The 24089-nt window shown below is 38.7% G+C and overlaps 1 protein-coding gene and 1 long non-coding RNA gene across 2 annotated transcripts in view; one reads left to right on the top strand and one right to left on the bottom strand.

Moving 5' to 3' along the window:
* ippk (inositol 1,3,4,5,6-pentakisphosphate 2-kinase) overlaps positions 1-24089 on the bottom strand; it is an 85187-nt gene that overhangs the window by 4967 nt on the left and 56131 nt on the right. Inside the window, exons 7-12 of the mRNA XM_072582116.1 lie at positions 23097-23155; positions 16632-16704; positions 14763-15042; positions 5993-6143; positions 3994-4096; positions 1453-1532 (exon numbers count right to left, since the gene is read on the bottom strand). Of these exons, the coding sequence (XP_072438217.1) occupies positions 1453-1532; positions 3994-4096; positions 5993-6143; positions 14763-15042; positions 16632-16704; positions 23097-23155 (746 nt within the window). The remainder of the gene's footprint in view (positions 1-1452; positions 1533-3993; positions 4097-5992; positions 6144-14762; positions 15043-16631; positions 16705-23096; positions 23156-24089) is intronic.
* LOC140483706 (uncharacterized) lies at positions 640-6233 on the top strand. The gene is made up of 2 exons (XR_011962018.1): positions 640-1534; positions 6034-6233. It is a non-coding gene; the product is annotated as an uncharacterized lncRNA (long non-coding RNA).

The raw sequence follows: 24089 nt of genomic DNA, 5'->3' as shown, positions 1-24089 counted from the left end.
GGTGTTGTCTGATTTTTAACTTTGATAATATACCATACCATCACATTCTAAGGGCAATTAAAGTTAACTACAAGCTTTTCAATTTTGGCCACCTGAGTATTTCACAATGTCATTAACCAGATCCTGGGTGACTGAAATGCAATTCTTCCATGTGTACAAGATATTTACTATTACACCACAACCTGAGTATTATTTCCAGTTCACAGCAGCCCCTTATGGTAAGAACATTAGAACGACAAAAATGTTAGGTTAGATTAGGTTCCCTACAGTGTGGAAACAGGCACTTCGACCCTCCGAAGAGAAACTCACCCAGTCCCATTTCCCTCTGACTAATGCATAACTATGGACAATTTAGCATGGCCAATTCACCTGACCTGCAAATTTTTGGACTGTGGGAGGAAACCCGCGCAGACACGTGGAGAATGTGCAAACTCCATGCAGTCACCAGAGGCTGGAATCGAACCTGGGACCCTGGTGCTGAGAGGCAGCAGTGCTAACCACTGAGCCACCATATAACTATATTATATATATATAATAAAACTAAATATAACTAAAATTACACATGAGATTATGGATATATATATATATATATATAATAAAACTAAATATAACTAAAATTACACATGAGATTATGGTTTCAGAAAAAGGTCTTGGATTTATTTTCCTTTGCAAAAAAGGCAGAATTTCTTGTAAAGAGCTTCTAATTTCTTAAAAGTCTTCAGCATATAGTTAAAACTTTAATATTTGGGTGAAGCTGCAACAAGGAAGCAGATGATCAGAACTACTACTCAAACCAATAAAATATTCAGGGTCATAAGAAAGTGGAATGCCTTATCACAAATTAACTATTGATGCAGAGGCTACATCAAATTACAAGAAAAATTAAGCAGAGAACACACAAGTAGATAGACCTAAGAATAGGAAATGAGATTAGAGTACAGTGCTCAACTGCAAGAAATAGAATGACTGCTCAAAGGAAAACATTAGCAATTGGAATTCAACCCCAGGAACATTCAAGAACTAGCTGGATACTGTAAGGTCTTTAAGAAAATAGAAGACATAAGTCTTATACAATCATGTGTTACAGAGGATTCTACATCTATTCCATGCTCTGACTAGAACAGATCTCATCCTCCCATTCAAAGTATGATTCTAATGCACTGAAATTTAAATTGACCAGTATTCTGACATCATAATGCTGGTGACAATTTTGAAACTGGGAAAAACAGAAATACTGACGTTTAAGCAGGTGAAAGGATAATGTAAATGCTTACTACCAATATATGAACTGCTGAGTGTGGTGGAAAGGTTAGTGTTCTGAGCATAGGGCTTGATAAAATGATACTTTTAAAAAAATTCTGTAGATTGTCATGGACTTTAATTTATTCCAGTATTTATAGCTTTGGTTTAAAAGCACTGTTTTTGCTATGTTTCCAAAGACAGATTCCTTACCATTCTTCCAAAGGACAAGGGGAAAGCGCAATCATGACGGAGCAGTCCTTGGCTGTTGTGGCAACCCTGTACTGATGAATCTGTATGTACAAAAAAAAAATCACAAGTTCTGGTCACAACTGATACTAAATCCACATGTTAAAAGGCACCAAGTTTTACAACTTTAGCTGAAAGAAAACAACTGCAAAAACATACCTCAGGTCAAACAAGTAAACAAATTTGTGAGTACGAATGCCAAATCATATGGCTCACGAAAGCCAAATAAATAATTTATCATTTTGTTGTTCTTCAGACAAAAATTAATTTAAAACTATATGGGAAATTGTAGAATAGCTCATGATTTAGTACAGAGCCAAATTCAGAGAGGCAGAAAATGAAAACACCATGTTGCATTATTCAGAGGTAATTGATGTCAGTTCTGGTCATCTCTTCCATTTTATGTAATCTACTTGCATGCAGTTGCAACAAACCAAATGTACTCTATATTCTCAAAGAAAGGCCAATTACAGGTAAATATTATATAGGATATTCTTCAGCTCAGAATCGAGCCATTTGGTGCAATCAGTCCATTATTAACTGCAATTCAGTTGAGCCTAATTCCCTCTTCCTTTTCCCTGACACTCAAAAATTTATCTACTTTCCTTCAAAAGTACTGGAAATAGAGTCAGAGTCATGCAGCACAGAAATATATCCTTCAGTCCAACCAGTCCACGCTGAACAATTCCAAACTCAACTAGTTCGACCTGCATGCTCCTGCCCACATCGCTCCAAAACCTTCCTATTCATGTACTTATCCAAATGTCTTTAAACATTGTAATTGTAGCCACGTCCATCACTTCTTCAGGAAGTTCATTCACACATAAACCACCTTGTGTAAACAAAACTTCCCAAGTCTTCTTTAAATCTCTCCTCTCACCCTAAAAAGTGCCCTCTCGTCTTGAAATCTCCCAGGTGAAGGTAAAGACAACTACCGTTAACTCTATTTATAACCCTCATTATTTGATAAACTTCTATAAAGATCACATCTCAACTTCCTACTCTCCAATGAAAAAAGTCTCAGCCTTTCTTTATACCCAGGAACACCTAATAAATCTCTTCTGAACCCTCTCCAGCGTAGTAATATCCTTCCTATACTGGGTAACCAGAACTGGACACAGTATTCTAGAAGAGGTCTCATCAATATCTTGTACAATCTCAGCATGACTTCCCAACTCCTATACTCAAAAGGATTGAGCAGTGAAGGCAAGTGAGCCAAATACCTTTTTAACCATCCGGTCTACATGTGATGCAAACTTCAAAAGATTGTGTGCCTGAACCCCTAGGTCCCTCTGTTCTCCAACCCAAAGCCCTACCATTAACTGTGTAAACTTTGTTGCATTTATTCAGATTGAACTCCATCTGTCATTTTTTCAGCCCATTGTCCTATTTCATCATATATTTGCTTAAAATACAACCTGTGGCAATGAATTCCCCATTCACACCATTCAAGGGGTGAAGACGTTTCTTCTGAATTCTTTACTGGTTTCTTGATGACCATTATATATGGATATTTACATTAGCCTCTGGTTTTGCTCACAATCATTCTTTGGATCTACTCATCAAATCCTTCCACAATTTTAATATGCCTACTAGGACTCTTTTCACCCCACCCCAATTCTTAGGCTGTTTCTTGACATATCTACTTAATTTATGATCTTGCTTTGGTCAACCTTGAGACAAGAACTTTGTTATAAAACACAGATGCAATATCTTGTAGACAAAACCAACTCATTTACTTCGTAAAAGGTGTTAAGACAACAGTCTTAGACATTCTTCATTTTGAAAATTACATTTACATCCCACATTCCAAAGTAACAATAATATGAATGTTCAATTGAAATGTATAGCACAGCAGTAGAATAACATATGGACAACCTAACAATTTTTTTTAAGCACAGGACAGCCTCACTGTAGGCATGGATTATTTATCATTAACCTCCTTGCTCTGGAGCTCTCTAAATGCTGCCCAAGGGTTAAACAAAAAACGTAAAGGTTATGGGAAAGCTTTAATTTAAAATTATCAAAAGGAAACTACTTTACATACGAGAAAAGTGAACTAAAAATAAAAAACAACTCAGGTCAGATTACTTGAAATGTTATTTGTTTCATGTAGATACAGTCTGGCCCACCAAGTTTCTCCTGATTTTATTTCTGATGTTTAAGTTGGTGTGATACAAGACTCAAATGTTAGGTTGATACAGTTTAACTTTGCATACGTTTATCAGGATAGATTGCTGAGTGCTTACGCACTTAAGCTTCGATTAAGATTTAACAGTTGATTTGATGGCAATCACACATTTACAGAAAAGGTGCCACTGCTGACTTTTTTGCCTTTTTGTTTCAATCTTCACTGACATTTAAAAATATTTTGACTAAAACAATTAAACTGACTCGGATAGTTCAACATCAATATCTGAACAATAACAGAAATTCATCTTTTGTTGATGCAATTTGCATTCCATCAACGTGTTCATGAAAAAATAATGCAATAACCAATTTTACCTTTTGGGCTGCATAGTCCACTGTTTCGTCATCTTGAGAATGAGAATCTGATAGACTTTCATAAAAACTTTCATTGTAAGGGCCATCTAAATGCAACCTAGTCCTGCATGGGAAAGAATGCAATAACAATTATTTAAACCAAAACTGTGACTAAACAAAAGATTTATATTAAATCATAATTCATGTTTTCAATCTCTCAAAAAACAACTAACTGCACAGAATGGAGCTTTCCATAATATCTTGTTGACATTGGTATCCATGACTGGAAAGCTGTGATGTTAATCTTAGGTGGGATGTTATGATCTTGACCTTAAAGAGGCTGGACAGCCACATTTCTGTTCATGGTCAGTACCCACATGCAAACCAATACCGTACAATTAATTCTGACCAAAATCAGAATCCCGATTTTGACTGGGTATTGTTTGGGCTTTCCTCAGCAGGACATCCAAATCTTGTTAAACAGATCTGATCAGTCAAAACAAGGGACACTTAATAGGTAGACTTGAAAAATGCCTTTATACCCAAGCCATTCCATTTCCCTAGTTAATGATAATATTGGCGGAGAGAAATAAGAAATAATTTTATTTTGATGTAGCAGAATCATTGTTTTACAATTTTCAAATGCCGTTTAGTCAATTTTTAAAAAAAGCAATCATGCAAACAAAGGTATTAATCATTAACATGGCAAATGATTTTGTATAAGCTTCCCTAGCTCCTGTCCATATTTTAGATTACAAACTGTGAAAATTTCCAATATAATAATGATTCACTTACTTTTCTCTGAACTTTGAGTGTAATCTTGAGTACATTATTCTCAAAACTTTGAAATGTTAATTGTAACTTAGAGATACTAAAATAAGCCTGTTTGAAAGCCTATTATTTAACTTGACAAAATTGTAACAAGATTAATAATTTAAGATTTATTATCCTACAGCACCCTCAAGTGGCCATATGACATGTAATCAACTAAAGTTTATTGTGGTTCTGTTTGCCTAGCTGGGAATTTGTGTTGCAGACGTTTCGTTCCCTGTCTAGGTGACATCCTCAGTGCTTGGGAGCCTCCTGTGAAGCACTGAGGATGTCACCTAGACAGGGAACGAAACGTCTGCAACACAAATTCCCAGCTCGACGAACAGAAGCACAACAACGAGCACCCGAGCTACAAATCTTCTCACAAACTTTGAGCAACTAAAGTTTACAACAGAGCAAACAATGACCAGTAACATTGAGGTTTAATCAGCATTGGACAGATATTACTGCTATTAAACTAGATTACTAAATACACAATATTAAAATAGCATAGGGTTTCTGAATTCTGTTTCTATGATATTTCAGGAGTTAATTTGTCACAATGGCTTTATAACAGAAGAGGACAGCGACTAGTATAAAATGCCTTTTGAATAAAATAACCAGTAATTTTCCAAAGATTTTGATGGAAGCAATATCACTTGAAATCTTTGCCACAATATGGAAAAGGTTGCTTTTGGAATAACATTAGATTTTCTGACAACATAAGCTAGATCTGTAAAGCAGATAAAAACACCTGGTCGATAGAGAGAGACAGAGACAGACAGAGAGAGAGAGAGACAGACAGAGAGAGGCAGAAAGAGAGAGAGTGTCAACTCCCATTCCACACAGAAAGGATTTCTCCTCCAGCAAACATTTTCTGGTATTGTAAGATAACAAATCTCCAGTTACTTTTAGAACATTTGATGAATTAAAGACAAAGTCATCATAGTCACCACCAGAGCATATGACACTTTCACACTAGAGACAGAGAGATGACTGGTGGGTCACAAAGTCTCAGGCAAGGAAGAAAACCTCTGCCGGGGTGGGAATTGAACCCTGTTGTTGAAGTCAATCTACACTGCAGAGTTAACTGAAATAACTGATGTTGTAAAGTGTTGTTGAACTGATACATTGGTTACGTTCATGGTACATATTGTCCCATCCCTATTTTCATATACTTCTAGAATTACATCACATAAGTCCAGTTAACCTGTCTGTTGGAAATTCTTCTATATGCTGTTGAACTCTCAGGTACAAAGGATAGATTCCGTCAATGTCCATCATATCAAGCATCTGTACTTGAAGGATCCGAGAAAGAACACAACCTCTCGGCAAGCCAGAATTTTCCACAACATGAATACCTGGAAACAAGGAATCATTTCTGTATTACTGAAAAATACATTGTTATCCATAATATATATTCAATAAAAATATCTGAAATCGGTTTTCAAGTTGGAGTTAGATTTTAATGGTCTTGCATCAAATGTTATGTGCATTTTACATCTAATCATTCATCCTAATAATTTAACTGAAAGTTTGTAACTCTAAGTGGAAAATGGACAACCTTCATTTCATAGCTACACTATAGGAAAGAAAAACACAAACATCAAATATTTTGCAGACTGTTTGTGTCAGTGAGTGGGACTCAGTCATATAGAATATCCTACCCAGACACATTCCCCTACCCTATTACTCTACACGTTCTCTGACTAATGCACATAACCGACACATCCCTGAACACTACGGGCAATTTAGCATGGCCAATTCACCGAACTTGCATATCTCGGACTGTGGGAAGAAATTGGAGCACCCAGAGGAAACCCACACAGACACAGGGAGAATGTGCAAACTGGAATCAAATCCAGATCCTGGTGCTGAGAGGCAGCAGTGCTAATCACTGAGCCCACTGTGCCACCCTCATTGAATTTGGCCCAACCCAGTGCCAAAAATAAGGCACATATTTAAGGGGGGCCTTACAATCAATTCACAGGCTCTTGCATCCATGTCTCTGCTCCAAACCTGTCACATAGTTCACAAACCCAACTGCTCACTATACGATCCCGGAGGTTCACAACCACCGTTTTGGGAACACCTGACCAAGAATATAGTAACAGTGTAAGAACAAATTGATAAATCATTTAATACTGATTTAGCTACTACTGGATTCAATCTTTTTTCATTTGTTCATGGAGTGTGAACATTATAGTGTAATACAGTTGTACAGCATGGAAACAGACCCTTCAGTCCAACTCGCCCATGTCGACCAGATAAACTAAATTAATCTAGTCCCATTTGCCAGAATTTGGTCCTTATCCCTCTAAACCCTTTCTATTCATAAACATATACAGATGCCTTTTAAATGTTGCAATTGTACTAGCCTCCACCACTTCCTCTGGCAGCTCATCCATACATGCACCACCCTCTGCATGAAAAAGTTGTCCCTTACGTACCATTTAAATCTTTCCTCTCTCACCATAAGTTTATGCCCTCTACCCTGGGGGAAAAAAGCCCTTGACTATTCACCCTATCCATTCCCATCATGATTTAGAAACGTCTAGAAAATCAACCCTCAGCCTCCGATGCTCCAGGTAAAACAGTCCTAGCTTATTCAGCCTCTCCCTATAGTTAAAACATTTCAACCCTGGCAACATCTTTGTGAATCTTTTCTGAACTCTTTCATGTTTGACAACAACCTTCCTATAGCAGGGAGACTAGAATTATATGCAGAATTCATAAACTAGCCTAATCAATGTCCAGTACAGCCAGTACTATACGGTCCAGTACAGTGTGCAGCACGACATCTCAACTCCTATACTCAGTGCACTAACCAATAAGGACAAGCACAACAAATACCTTCCTCACTATCCTGTCTACCTGCAACTCCACCTTCAAGGAACTACAAACCTGCACCCCAAAGTCTCTTTGTTCAGCAACACTCCCCAGTGCCCTGCCATTAGCTGTACAAGTCCTGCCCTGATTTGTGTCATATTTATCTAAATTAAATTCCATCTGCCACTCCTGGATCCATCAGCCCATCTGATCAAGGTTTCGTTATACTCTAAGGTAACCTTTTTCACTGTCCACTACACCCACCAACTTTGGTGTCATCTGCAAATTTTCACCCTATATTCAATCCAAATCCTTATCAGTGACAAAGGCTAAATGTATTGCCCATCCCTAATTATCAAAGGAAAATACAGCACAGGAACAAGCTTTTCAACTCTTCAAATCTACACTGACACATTCACCCCCTTCAATATTCAAACAATGTGAGGTGATGCATTTGGAAGGTCAAGTAAGGTAGAACGTAGCATCCTTCCACTACTACCCTCTGCCTCCTATGACTAAATCAGTTCTGTATCCATCTTGACAGCTCACCCAATACCACATGACTTCAGCTTTTGTACCAGTCTGCCACAAGGCTGTACCATGTGAACAACATCAACTGCTTTTCCCTCAATCATCTTTGTCACCTCATTAAAAACTCAAGTTGGTAAAGCATGACCTTCCTCACACAAAACCACACTGTCTATCACAAATAAGTCAATTTGCTTCAAAATGTGTATAGAGCTTGTCCCTCAGAATCTTATCCCATAATTTCCCGACCACCGACGTGAGGCTCACAGGCCTGTAATTTCCTGGATTGATCCCGCTACCCTTCTTGGGGTAACAACAATGAGAAGCTCGATTGCCACAGGTGTAACATTGCTCCCAAATCGTGCCCTTCCCCAAAATTAGGTACAAGCCCTCTCTGCAGCCCTAGTTATTTGATTCACCAGGACAGTAATGAGGAAAACATGTTTTATTCAGAGGGTGGTCTGTATCTGAAACTGAATGGCAGTACAGGCAAAAACCCTCATAACATTTAAATAGTATTTACATGTGCACTTCGGATGCCAAGGCATAAAAGCTATGGACTAAGTGCTGGAAAATTGAATTTAAATAGTTAGGCAGCTGCTTTTGAATGACATGGACACAATAGGTCAAACGCCGGTGTTCTGTGCTGTAGGTCTGACTCTGGACGAATCACAGTGTTTAGATTAGAGTGATGCTGGAAAAGCACAGCAGGTCAGACAGCATCAGAGGAGCAGGAAAATCGATGTTTCGGGCAAAAGCCCTTCATCAGGACTAATCCCAGTATGGTCCAATTCAAACACATCTCTCCTGAACAGTTCCCTTTTACCCCAGTAATGATGCCAGCGCCCCACAAATTAAAAGCCATTCCATCCATACCAATCTTTGAGCAATGCATTTCTCTCCTTGACCTGATTTGTCCTATGCTAGTTTGTCCATAGATCAGGTAGTAATCCAGAGATTACCACCTTGGAGATTCTGCTTCTTAATTTAGCTCTTAACCATTCAAAATCTTCCAGCAAAGTCTCCTTTCTAGTCCTATCAATCATAGAATCCTGACAGTGAGAGAACAGGCCATTCAGCCCATTAAGTCAACACCAACCCTCTGAAGAACATTCCACTCAGAAATGCCCCCTACCCTATCACAATAACCCTACATTTCCCACGGCCAATCCATCTAACCTTCACATCCTTGGTCACGATGGACAATTTAGCAGGCCCAGTCCACCTAACTCGCTTAGCCTTGGATTATGGGAGGAAACTAGAACACCCAGAGGAAATCCACGTAGACACAGGGTGAATGTGCAAACTCCAGTCCGTCCAAAGGTTGGACTCGAACCTGGGTCCCTGGCACTGACAGACATTCATGTTGACCACTAAGCCACTGTGCTTCCAATACCATTCGTAACATATATGCAGAAAACAAATTGTACAAAATAGGCAAGTCAGAAAGTTAGCATATAAAAACGGCATAGAACAACCAAAAAAAGTTAATACACACTGAAAGGTTAGAATGCAAAGAAAGCTATCCAGACTATAAAAACAACTGATCAGACTTGCAATGAATATTTAAAGGAAAGAGCTCACAAATCGAGACTTGGTTCTTTTAAGAACAGATGAAGAATTAATAATGAAAAATAAGGAAATAGCAGAGGACTTGAAAAGGTATATTGTTGCCTCCATGCTAGAGGATGCAATCAACATTCCAGAAGCATCGATAAAAATCGGGAAATGGAAAGGAGGGAGGATCTCAGGAAAATGGAATATTTAGGCCACACAAGTGCAAGCAAATAACATCTTCAACAGGAGAGAAAAACACCTTCCACCCCTTGACATTCAATGGCATGATCATCACTGAAACCCCTGCAACCAGCATCCTGATGGTAACCAATGACAAAATAGAACTAGACAAGCTGGGACAAACTGTCTTCAAGAATAGGTCAGAGTTGAGGTATCCTACAGTGAACAGTTCATCTCCTGACTCCCTAAAGTCTGTCCACCATCTACAAGGCACAAATTAGGAATTCAGTGGAATACTCTCCTGTTCAGCTCAAACACTCCAGAATCTTGACATCATCCAGGACAAAGCAAATCTTTTATTGGGCGCTTTATTCACAAACGTTCACTACCTGTGCTCAGTAGATTAGATTAGATTAGATTAGATTACTTACAGTGTGAAAACAGGCCCTTCGGCCCAACAAGTCCACACCGCCCCGCCGAAGCATAACCCACCCATACCCCTACATCTACATCTACATCTACCCCTTACCTAACACTGCGGGTAATTTAGCATGGCCAATTCACCTGACCTGCACATCTTTGGACTGTGGGAGGAAACCGAAGCACCCGGAGGAAACCCACGCAGACACGGGGAGAATGTGCAAACTCCACACAGTCAGTCGCCTGAGGCGGGAATTGAACCCGGGTCTCCGGCGCTGTGAGGCAGCAGTGCTAACCACTGTGCCACCGTGCCGCCCAATGTATTTTTAATCTACAAGATTTACCAAATATCCTCAGACAGCACCTTCCAAACTCACAACTACTTCCACCTAGAAGGACAAGGACAGCAGCTACGTGGAAAAAAACCACTACCTGCAAGCTCTCCTCCAAGCTGCTAATCATCCTGACTTGGAAACACATTGCCATGCCTTTGCTGTCGCTGAGTCAAAATCTTGAAACGTCCTAACAACATTGTGGGTCTAATTTCAATTGAATTGCAACTGTGTACGAAAGCAGTTCACTACCACTTTCTCAAAGGGCAATTAGAAGGATGGGTATTGAATGCTGGTCCAGCCAGCAGTGCCCATTACCCACGAATAAACGAAGAAGAGAAAAAAAAAATCAGAATCACACAAAGTTAAAAAAAAATCACAACGCCAGGTTGTAGCCCAACAGGTTTATTTGGAAGCACTAGCTTTTGGAGTACCGCTCCTGCATCAGGTGGCTGTGGAGGTTAAGATCATGCTCACAGAATTTATAGCCAAAAGGAGTCCAGTGTCATGGAGATTTGATACAGTATACGATCTTAGATGAAAACTTTCATCTGAATTTCATCTGAGGAGTAGGATAGTTCAATGTTTTGGGAAGGATTCTTCATCAGCTCCTCCCTAACCTGCTGTGCTTTTTCCATCGCCATACTCTATTCACTATGACAGTAACTCTTCTATTTAATTCAAATGCTCAAGAACTTTAACACAATCCAGGACAAAGCAGCCTGTTTAATAGGCACTACATGTCTAACATTCACCCCTTCCAGCACCAACGCTTAGTCGTAGCAGTGTGTATCATCTACAAGATGCACTGCAGAAATTCAACAAAGATCCTTAAACAGCATCTTCCAAGCCCACAACCATTTGCATCTAGAAGGACAAAGCCAGTAGACACATGGCAACACTACCTGCAAGCATTTGATATGGTGCTACATCAAAATATACTGTGTCGGAGGCACTGTATTGTATAGAAGATTGCCTGGCTATCAAGAATCAGAGGGGATGTGGAATAGGTATTTTGCAGGTTGGCAAGATAAAATGAATGATATGCAACAGGGATCAATGTTGTGACCTCAACTGATTACAAATTATAGGCTTAAAGGAGCAACAGGTGCTATGATAGCAACATTTGTTGACAACACAAAGATAGGTAGAAAAGTTGCAAAGATGGCACAAGGTGGTTGCAAAAGATACTAGTTAAGCGGACATGGATGTTGGAAATGAAGCGTAATGTGGGAAAATGTGAAGGCCTCCATTTGGCAGGAGGAATGAAAAAAGTAGCACGTGAAAAGGTGAAATCTTGCTGAGCTCTGAGATGCAGAGGGATCTGGGTGTCTTCACATATAAATTACAAAATATTAGTATGAAGGTAAAGCAAGTAATTAGGAAACAAAACCAGAAATTGCTGGAAAAGCTCAGCATCTGTGGAGAGAAATCAGTTCATGTTTTGGGTTGAGTGACCCTTCTTCATAACCAGCAATTAGGAAATCGATATTATTAATCATGAAGAGAATCAAGTACATAAGTAGCAAGATTATGCATCAATTATACAGTGCACCTGTGTGACATCATTGAGTGTATAATGCACAGTATTGGTCACCCTTATTTAAGAAAATATGCAAATGTATAAGATGCAATTCAATGAAGGTTTTACTAGACTAATACCTGGAAACATGCAGTTTGTCTTATAAGAGAAGGCTAAATAGGCTGGGCTTGTATCTCGTGAAGTTAGAAGAGTAAGTGGTGGATTTTCTTCAGAAAAAATTCTGAAGGATATTGACAGGATAGATTTGGAAACAATGTTGCCTCTTATGGGAGAATCTAAAACTAGGTGCTGAAAACTCATCAGGGGTACGCAAGATTGTGAATGGGAGGTTGAAATTTGATTGGCCATAATCTTACTGAATGTTTGAGCACACTCGTGGGGCCAAATGTCCTACTCCTGTCCTCAATTCATATGATTGTAAGCTATTTTCTCATTGCTTATTATAACTCAAGACTGGTGGCAGGACTGCAGAACTCTGATATGATCATTTGATTATGGGATAGTTTTGTACAGTGTTTCCAAAGTTTAGCATGTGATCCTGTGTTGTAGCTTCACCAAACTAGCACTGTATCTTTAAGGATGTACTGAGAAAGGCATGAGAAAGCAATGCCAGCGATTGAGGCAAAGGACCAATTCCATTTCCCGGGAACATCTGCCAAACGTGTGGTCTAAGATTGAGCTCAGCCACCATTTCAGGAACCCACACAGCCCATGATCAGTGACACAGAATCTTGTCATTATCAACAATGGTGACAACTTATGCTGGCATGCTCTCTTACAATCCTCTTTCAGTCAGCTCACTCCACCTGCCGGATTATGAGGTTACAAACTGCTGTTACTAAGAGTCATAAATGTCCAGTTTTAAGATGCCAGATCTGTTGTAAAACTATCCTTTTTAGAATGGTGGCAGTGCCACAAATCATGCAAGGCCTCATTACTGTGAAGCAGGTCCATCGCCACCAAAACTGCGCAATGGTTACACCTACCAATACAGTCATGCACACAGAACTTTACAACAGAGAAGTTTTTGGGGATGAGATCAAGCAATTTTCCCTCCATTTTGTTCTCCCATCACTTTCTGACGGTCCATTCTTCAGGGCCTATCCAGCCCAATCAGCGGTGGTCATACCAAGTCAGTTCTCACAAAGACGATGACCTTCATCAAGTATATTTTGTGGCCTTACTACCCTCAATGTTTCATCTAAGTAGTGTACAATATGGAAGAGTACAAATTCATCAGTGGAGGGAAGGCAAAAAGTGGTAATCACCAGAAGATTTCCTTGTCCACATCTGACCTGAGGCCACAAGACATTAAGGGTCAAGATTTAACTTTAGCAGTTCTGCCTGTATGATATTGTGCCACCATCAATTCTGGTGAGTCTGTCCTGCCAGCAGGACATATTCAGGAATGGTGATGTTGGAGTCTGAGACATTGGCGTTAAAGACAATGATTTGTTGGGAATGTTGTTCAACAGGTTTGTGAGACAACTCTCCCAATTATGACAGATTTCAGTCAGGACCCAAGCACAAACTGAATAGGGGGTGCCTTTGTGACAAAGAACCAGAAAAAAAATATGCTGTGATGCCCAAGAGTACATGGCCTCCAACATGAACTAACAGCACTTTCGTGGCCAAAAGCTTTCTTTCCACAATTTAATAAGTCAGAAACATTTCCTGTTCCTATGGAAAATGGTCACTTTCAAATACGAAGCCAAAGCTTAAATTTAGTGCAAGTAGAAGCAGAATGAAACAAAATCATACTAGTGGAAGTATGAATATTAATCCAAGCAGCTGATAGTATACTGCAGAATAAAATCAGGGGTGATTTTCTTAGTTAATCTAATGATATAAAAATCGAATTAAGTGAAGTAATCAATGACTTCACCATAATGAGAACGAAGAATGAATCTAACTGACCCGTTTGATGATACTTTGTTGGAAGCAATCAACATGCTCCATAATGTTCAAATAATATTTTGTGAAAATATAGAGCTCTGTCAATACATCAAGGCTTTTTTGGCACCAAGAGAACTTGATTTTCAAATCTATTAAAATACAACTTCTAACAACACTGCTAGCTGCACAAACCAGTCTTCACAAAGTGTAACCAAAGATGGACCCAAGAGGTTACTAAAATCAAATTCAGTACTGTTTACTGTTCAGGTAAATTTTGTGACTGATTGGTAAGATGCAGGGTTATACTTTCAAATCAGTTCAAGATCAAAATCTCTCAAGAAAGACTCAATGCTTAACTCACTCACTAACAGTGCAAGCATATTTGAAATTAAACACAACTGTTGACGGCTAACCTGAACAAAACCTCAAGTTTTCACAGGGCAAGAAACAAATTAATTTCTTCAGCAAACAATGAAGCAAATTTGACACATGGGGGAGACACCCTTACCTATGGAATGAAAATAGGGATATGCCCAGATAAAAAGTCAAAGCAGCTACTTTCCTTCAGTCCCCTGCCGATTGTGATGTCTTATAAAATTTGGCCCAATCACACTGGCTTGTTATTATATATCCTGGATACGTACAATATCCACAGATATACATTGGGGTAAAAAGCTGACAAAAATAACACTTACCATTTCTTAAAACTTCCTTGCAAAAATGACTTGCTTCACAGTGGCTCCTTTCCTCTGAGACGATTATTCTCTTCATATCACCAGGCTTGCAATTGTTTATGTTGCTCACCAAAGCTATTGTTATCACATGAATCAGTTCACTGATAACAGTTCTTGTGCATTGTGGTCCACTAACCACACCATTAGCAGGGAAAAAGTAAGCTTTCAAATGATTAGCTAGTTCATTCAGATCCATTAAGCAGTCCTGGTCATCCTTACAGCCAAATATTAACTCTCCATTCTTCATGTATTAAAGTAAGGGAAGAGGGTTTGGGTTGGGGATGAGTGTGGAGGAAGGAGGAAGGAGGAAGAAGAGAGAAAAAAAAAAGATTGAATTACTCTGCAGAAATTAAGCCACATTTCGAACAGACAACATTTTTCTAATCATAGTGTTCAGAGATGTTATTACACACCTCTGGAGCAGATGGGACTTGAACCCGGGCTATTCAGGGGTAGGGACACTACCACTGCACCACAAGAGCCCGAGAAGGTCAATGCCAATAATGGTAATAGTAACAGTGGTTAATACATCAACAGCTACCAAAATAATGTTAAATGATCAAACAATTTCCAGGACATCACATTTGAGACATGTTAGGTTTCACTTCCTGAATAAGAGCAATTGCATTTTACATGCATTGCATGCTTTGGTGTAGAATAAGACAACATGTTCAAGTTATAGCCAATGAAACTTGAATTAGAAAATATTGAAAACAAGTTTCTCAAGAGAAAAATCATGCAAACAAGTGCCCCAATATTTATTTTAGTGAATTGTAAACATTTTCAACAGCTAAACTTGAAACAATCTTTTTCTTTTAGATGAATATGTTGTTCAAAGCTGTCGTTTTTTTAAAACGCAAGAACAACCAAATAAGCACCTTTGCAATAGTTTGACAAACAGTGTGGACACCCCGTAATTGCAAACAGTTACATAGAGACAATAACAGCAGTTTGCACTAGATACTAAAAGGCTTAGACTCACAGAGGCCTGCAGCACAGATAAAGGCCCTGTGGCCAATGAGTATACGTTGGTCAAAACAACCACTATTCGAAACCTATTTTCCACTATGTGGCTCATAGCCTTATATGTAAATGGTATAATTTTATAATTTTCCTGAAATGAAAAAGACAGACTGTTTCTATTGATTCAGAAATTTAATGAGATTAAAGTCTTGCCATGTTGCATTTCAGGGAAAACAGGTCATACATAACATACTCAATTAAGGAAGCAGATATTATGCTCAATGAAGGAAACATTAGGAATGCTTCTCACGATAAAATGCTGTAGGAGATGATTGACAAAACTGAATATAAGAATACATTTAAGTAGAAAAAATTGGGGCCATTTCAGTTTAAGTACATTGAGAACACAAGTCATCCTAATTACTGACAAACAACCTCAGCCAATGAAAATTAACTTACAAAAAGGAAGTCCAAATCCTTCAGATTTAATTAATTATCGTTGGAGCTTTTCTTAGCATTGCAGTTTTAAAACACGTTGCCTATTTAAATCCCACCCTCTTCTAGATTTTGCTTTCTGCAACTGATTAAGATTGACACTCTCACTCTGACTCAACACTGCTCGTAAGACCAAGAATTATTAATAAACATACAATTGCTCACATAGGGTTCAAGTGACCCAAAGTTTTGGAACAGCTGCTATACAAACTTTGTCCTGAATCTAACAGGACAAAGGCAGATTTAAACAACCAATAAGGGGCATTAGTTTGGTGATAATAGTAAATTCTGCTCTATTAATGTTTAACGAATTATATAGAGTTTTCATTCACTTTTCAGTAGCATTAAGCAAAACAAAGAGACTGTAATTACCTTAAAAATTTTTAGGTTGTTCTGAGGCTCCTGTAACAAACTTTTCAAGGCAATGTACATACGTTGTTTATTCCTGTAAAACAGAGGTATTTTAGAAAGTGGACTACTGAACTTTTCTAGATATTTTTTGTCTGATAACTGTAGCTTCCCTTAGGTGAGCCTAAGCTTGTAAAAAAGCAAAACAAGATGTAAATGCAAAAAAGAACTTGACAGGATGACCAAGGATTTATTTATTTTGCTCCTTCCGTGTAATGCAACACCCCAAGGTACATTATAAAACAAAGTATAAGTCACTTAAGTAAAAATTAGGTCAGATGACCACAAGGTCAAAGACATAGGCTCAAAAGAAAAGTCTTAAAAAGGAGGAAAGTGAGTTGCAAAAGAAGACAAGCATAGGAAAGCAGTTACTGAGTTTGAGGCTTGGCTATTGAAAGCATTGTCATCAATGGTGGAGCAATTATGATTGGAAATGCACGAGGCACTACAATTCCAGAAGCATAAATACCTTGGTGGGCTCTGGGGCTGGAGGCATAACAGAGATGCAGACATGCAAGGTCACCAAATAGAAGGGCCTGGCCAAGAAAACATTGGAATATTCATTGATAGAGGTTATGACAGACCTCAGCTGCAAATGAGCTGTAACAGAGGTAAAAATCAAGGAATGTTGTGGAGGTGCGAGTAGGCAGTTTTAGTAATGGCACAAAAGAGACTAAAGTTCATTCTGGGATCAAATCAAGATTACCAACAGACTGACAGACAATCTCAAACTATTGCTTGGAAGGTGGACTGATTTTCTAATTAGAGAATGGAGTTTGGAGTAGGGATCAAAAGCAACGACTTCAGTTTTCCCAATACTGAAGTTGAGAAAAATATCTGCTCATTTATACTGAATGTCAGATAAGTAGTGAAGCACACCTTGATGTTGCCAGCAAATGGATGAAATAACACTGACTTTCAATAGGTTGTCAAGTGACAGCACATACGGAAGAAACAGGATGTGCCATGAATAGATCCATGGAGGAAGCCAGATATATTGGTGCGCAAGTAGGATCCACAACTGTTACAGCTAATTCCCAGGCTACAATTTGATAGATATGAGCAATCCCATGCTGCTGAATGACAGTACAGAAGTATTGAAGGAGGAAAGCATGCTCAGCCTTGTCAAAGGCTGCAAACAAACTGCACTGAAAGTTTACCTTTGTCAGTCACATGTGAAACATAACCTTTTCTCTAACCCCAACACAATAAATGGATATATTACACTGTCACTTAATATCGGTCATACTCAACATCTTCTTGATTGAAGTGACCCACTGGATTTATTCACAGTGTTTACAAAACTTAGAAGCGACAGCATGTTGAAAATCACTACAATCAACGACATTAAACTTGCAATCGCTGATGTGTGACAACTGTTATTTTATTTTTGTTTATGCACTAAAATAGAAGAATGACCATTTTAAAACCATGGATTGTGGAAGGAATATCTTCAAGCAGTATGCAAGATTGTTTGTATACCTAGGAATGCATGTAGATTGGCTACACACTGCTGGCCAAATTTCAATTAGCTGGTGTAAATATGATTTGTTGCAGATGCCAAAGATCATCAGCTTGACAACAACTTTCTGACTGGCAACTGAAAACCAATGGGTGTGAACAATACAGAGAGAAACCCTGGGACTTCTGGAAGTGAGATGGTATGTGGGTCACTCTCTCATCAGTAAAACGTGAGACTAAAGAAAGTTGCTGCAAGCTGCTGCTTTTAACACATAAGTCAAATACTTTATTATTTGTGAACCAGTTTCTGTGCCTGCTGTGAAGTGAAAGAACTCAAAGGAAAAGCTCAGATTAATCAAGGATTTGGGATACAAAAGGATACCCGCAATCAAATGAGAGGGGAACAGAGAGCAGACGGAGGGACAGAGTACATGAATATATAAAAGTGCTGCAGTTCACACAGGAAACATCAAGTGCTGATCCAGGTGCTGGTGAGAGAAGAATAAGAGTTGTAATCCACAGTCCAGCAAAAATATTTACATTGTACAGATCCTACCAAACGTTGAGAAAAAGGATGCAGAGGCATTCTTCATGTCACTTGAGAAAATGGCAGTACAAATGAATTGGGCAAAAGACAACTAGACACGCAACTTAGCAGAGGAGGCCCGGCAGCATCCGAGGAACAGGGAAAAAAAAAATCAGCTAGGCAAAAGTGAGGACTGCAGATGCTGGAAACCAGAGTTTAGATCTTGCTCCTCGGATGTTGCGGGACCTGCTGTGCTTTTCCAGCACCACTCTGATCTAAACTCTGGTTTCCAGCATCTGCAGTCCTCACTTTTGCCTATGCAACTTAGCAGGTAAATTTATGTTTCGTTGTCAAAGGGTGTTGAGATTATTAAGTAGTTAAATATGACTTAGTGCCTGATGCACCACAGGCAAAGGCTCGAGAATGTAAGGAAACAGAATTTAATCCAAACCTACACTGAATTTCAAAGGGTTAACAAAATTATTGGTGGATATGAGCAGGAGAAGCTGAAACCACAAGTGGAGCTGTTCAAGAAATTATCCCCTTCGAGGAATTAAAAACTTCACTAACTTCCATAATAAGAATCCATGTTGAGGAAAAGATTTGCAACTGGTAGACAGGCACCAATAATGACTGATAATCAGCACTGATCCATAAAGCCTAACATTTTCCAACATAAATTTGTAATGGATAGAAAATAAGAGAGTGTGCCAGGAAAGCAAAATCAAGAGTAATGAATGTATAGCTGGGAATGACTCATGTTCTCTTCCTGAGATCAAAATGAAAGTACTGAGAGTAGCAACAAAAATCAAAATCCGAGCTGCTACTTTTGTAACAAAAGTTGGAAGGAAAACCTATAGGAACTTATTTTAACTCAGGAGAAAGAATGCAAAAGGGAACACAAAACAAAAATGCAACAGGTCAAATTGCAGCTTTAACTGCAACTGAAAGACTAGAGGTAAATGCTGCAGAAATACATACGGTAAACTGGATTATGAAGGGGCTTTCGGCTGGAGGGAAGATAACCCCTTTTTCATCGAATGAAGCCCATATCAATACTAAGGGTATAGAGGAACAACTCTCATGCTTCTGCTTTAATATATTATTTGTTTTTCCCTCTAAGTAGTTGAATGAAAGGAGTTGGTATTGGCCAATATGAAAAGTTTTAACAAAGGTAAGTTCCCAGAACCCGATGGGATACATCCCAAAATATCAAGGAAGGAATTTGCTGTGGCCCTGTACAAAACTTTTTGTTGCTTCTTTATTCACAGACAAGGCCCACAGAACTGGAGAATATTGCTCCTTTGTTTTAGGAAAACAAGGATAATTCTGGAAGGCCCTTACATCATTGCTGGCAAAGTTAGAGGAGATTCTTCGGGACAAAATGTTTTCACGTTTGGGAAAAATATGAACTTATTAGCAACAAACAGCTTGGCTTTGTATGGGGCGAGGTGTATGCCTCACAAATTTGATCGAGTCTTTTAAGGAAATAACAATGATGATTGATAACAGTAGAACAGTGGATGAGGTCGACATAGACCTTAGCAAGGCCTTTGACAAGATCGCAGGGTGCAATCATGTGGGATCTGTGGCAAACCTATAAAAGGTACATAACTGGCTTGATCACAGAAATCAAAAAGCAGTGGTGGAACAGAGCTTTTCTGGAGATCTGTGATCAGTGGTATTCGCAGGGATCAGTGCTGTGACTCTTGTTGCTTGTACTATACGTATAAGTGATTTAGTAAATTTGTGAATGACACAAAAGTTGGGGGATCTGCAGATAGTGAGGAGGATGGCCGGAGGATATAGCAATAGATATAGATAGGTTAGAGACTTGGGTGGAGAAATGGTAGATGGGAGTTTAATCCTGACACAAGGTGATGCATTTTGGAAGGTCTAATTCAGGAGGCAAGTATGCAGCAAATAGCAGAACCATGAGATGTATTTACATAGAGAGGGATCCTCAGGTGTACAAGTCCACAATTCCTTGAAAGTGGCAACACAAGTGGCATGCTTGCTTTTATCAGTCAGAGTATAGAATATAAAAACTGTCGTCATGTTACAGCTGCAGAGAACTTTAGTAAGGTCACATTTAGAATATTGCATAGTGTTCTGGTCACCATATTACCAGAAGGATGTGGAGGCTCTACAGAGGGTACAGAAAATATTTACTAGGATATCACCTGGTCTGGAGAGTCTGAGCTATGAGGGCAGACTGAAAAACTTTGGTTCGTTTTCTCTTGAAGGTTAGGAGACTGAGGGCAGACCTGATGAATAGAGGGGTTTTTTTGTTGTGTCACCATAGTCTTACCAGACCATATAAACTGCTCTCAGAGAGAAGCGACTGATGGTGATTTAACCTGAGGGCCACCAGACCTCAGCGAGGAACGAGGTTGAGAAGGAGTGTCCTTAATGGTAATCTCAAACTGGTGATAGGAATTGAACCCATGCTGTTGGTATCACACTGCTCTGTAAACCAAAAATCCAACCAATTGAGCTAAAACGATTTCTGATACAAAATTATGAATGGTATGGATAGTTTGAATCTTTTTCCCAGGGTAGAAATGTCAATGCCTGGGGACAAAGATTTAAGGTAAAAGGGGGAGCTTAAACGAGATGTGAGAAGCAAGTTATTTCTTTCTAAACACAGAAGGTGCTAAGTGCCTGGAATGCGCTGCTAAATGTGGTGGTAGCAGGTACACAAATAATATTTACAAGGCATCTTGACAGATGCATAAATAGCAAGGGATTAGAAGGATAGAGACTATGCAGAAGCAAAAAAATTTAGTTTAGAAAAGCAATATGCATCAGCACAGGCCTGGTGAGGCTGAAAGGCCTGTTCCTGTGCTATACTGTTCTTTGTCAGCTAAAATGTTGGTAAACAGGATAGGTGGAGACTTTTTCCTGACTCCATTGTATAAATTTCAAATGGAGTGTGACTCACTGTTTGGACTACTGATTGTCAGGGCAATAAAGAAATTACCTTTGGATGGAGTTGCTGAACTTCTTGGGAATGATTTGGCAGAGAGTGAAAGTTATAGCTTTGCTTAGAATCACAAAATCCAAGTGAGGCTAAAGAGACAGAATAGTTGAGAGTTCAAGTTGTGGGTATTTTCCATCATGCATAGTGACCACAGCAATGACAAAACAAAGTCCATTACCGTAGGTCACAGTAACATTAATAGGGTAGCTAAAACTATTTAAGAATGACGATAATTCAAAAGAAGTGCTTTGTAGGTCTACATTAATTTAGGCACAGAAAACAGATTGAGTTAACTAAGTTGGCACCAACAACTCACACTAAAGCTGAAGGAGTTATACAGCGTTATGATGTTTAAATTGGAGCTCTGACGAGGAAGTGAAGAAATCCTCACAGATGTGTGAGCAATGAATAGATTGCCATTTTTTTCTGCAACCTTTGCGTATGTACCTTCAAGTCTCCGAAGAACCTTGTATGTTTCAATCAGGTTGCCTCACATTCTTCGCAACCTCTCCTCAAACCGCCTGGAGAATCTTTTCTCGGGCTGCCTCAAATGCCAGTATATCTTTCTTTACACAAAGTGCACAAAACTGTTCCCAATATTCCAACTCTGGTCCAACTCTTGCCTTGTACAGTTTCAGCAAGACCTCCCTTTTATATTCCATTTTCTTGGAAACAAAGGCCAACATTCTACTTGCCTTCCCTGTTATGCAATGAACTTGTTCAGAACTCCCAAATCCCTCTGTTTGGTAGCTTATGTGTTTTTTTCCCCCATTTAAATAATATTCAAGGCAAAACTCAAGTTTGCTGGCAGTTTGAATAACCAGCATGAATTATTTACAAACTGCAAAGATTAAATACTTCAGTATCACAACACATACCTTGCCTAAACTATTCACTAGTCATCATAGTTATGCTGATTGAACAAAGTACCTCAACCAAGAAATCAAAAAATTCTTTACTGTCCATCTAACAGTTGATGTAAATGTCATAGATAGACAAACTGCACCTAATAAACCAACATTAAATGCCTCTAAGATTGAAATGAACTGTGTGTGGCACTTGGGACAATAAAGATACATGCTCCTCTGGTGGAAAAGAGAAGAAGCAGGAAGCCAAAAGCCAATCCACTCCTCATGGTTGATAGGAACTGGCACTCATTGATATATTTCTTGTGTCATTAATTAGATGAGAGCAAAAGTAACTTAGACATCCTATGTACATAGTTTAAAAAAGTGTGTAAATAGCTACACAATATTCAGTGGTACATTAGAAATCTCATGAAAATTTCAAAAAAAGAATTAACATTTTTGTAGTTTACAACTAGGTTGATTCCCAATTTTTAAATAACATTCATAGTGCTGTCAATTTTGCCACAGATTAATGCATTATTTTTTCCATAAAAGATACATGATCATGATGCCAAGGTTTATAACATTCACTATTCAAATTTGTACCTCACCCTGAGAAAAGATCAAGGGGACAGTATTTGCTTATCCTCTTCCATTTTCCATTAGCCACCTAATGCAAAAGAAACATCCTAGTTAGACCAAGCATCTCAAGTCAAATAGTAGATAGAAGTCAGTTCCTTAAATAAGATAAATATGTGTAATTTAAACCAGAAAATTATTCATGTTCGAAAAACGTACAGGTGTACAACAAAGAAGCCTAAATTACAAACTTTTAAAGTTACAAATGAAATACATGACAAAATCTAAGCATTTTCATCCATCATGTGTGACAGACGGGAGTGACGCTCCGGGAGTCGCAAGGAGGGGAGGTTGGATCAGAGAGGATAGAGGAATGGTTGTGACTAATCGAAATGGGAAAGTTAAAATGTGTCAAATGTATTTGATCAATTACAATTACGTTGCTGTATTCTAAAAGCAGATTAACCTGTATAAAACAAAAAGTAACTAACTTAATATAAACAGCTCCACCAAACAAAAAAAAAGGTCTGGTGCAGACGCAAGGTACAAATCAAATACAAAAATTTTCTATGGGAACATTACTGGTGTTCAAAACATATTGTTCAAAAATCTTTCAATAATTTTGCTAGCTTATTTGGGTTGGCATGCTTCAATCCAGAGACGGTGACAAGTCCTGTATGTACCATAAATTATAGGTTTTCCAATTCCACCTGAAAGTCATAAAAAAAAAACTGAAAATCTATTGACCATGTTGGTTTTTATTGAATCACACCAAAACATTTGTTCTGTAGTTTACAGATCCAAGTCATAGTCAAAAAGTGTGGCGCTGGAAAAGCACAGCAGGTCGGGCAACATCCGTAGAGCAGGACAGTCAACATTTTGGGCATCAGTCCTTCATGCATTCCTACTTTCCCCTACATCCAAGTCATAACCTAATAAAATTATTTTAATCACAGTTTGAAGGCATTCCCTACATTCCATTTATGATCATCCAAATTTCTGATAAAGGGTATATCCCCAGCATT

The sequence above is a fragment of the Chiloscyllium punctatum genome, chromosome 12, assembly GCF_047496795.1.
Source record: "Chiloscyllium punctatum isolate Juve2018m chromosome 12, sChiPun1.3, whole genome shotgun sequence".
Classification (NCBI taxonomy): Eukaryota; Metazoa; Chordata; class Chondrichthyes; order Orectolobiformes; family Hemiscylliidae; genus Chiloscyllium; species Chiloscyllium punctatum.
The sequence above is the reverse complement of the archived record's forward strand: the minus strand, read 5'-3'. Positions and strand labels throughout refer to the sequence as shown.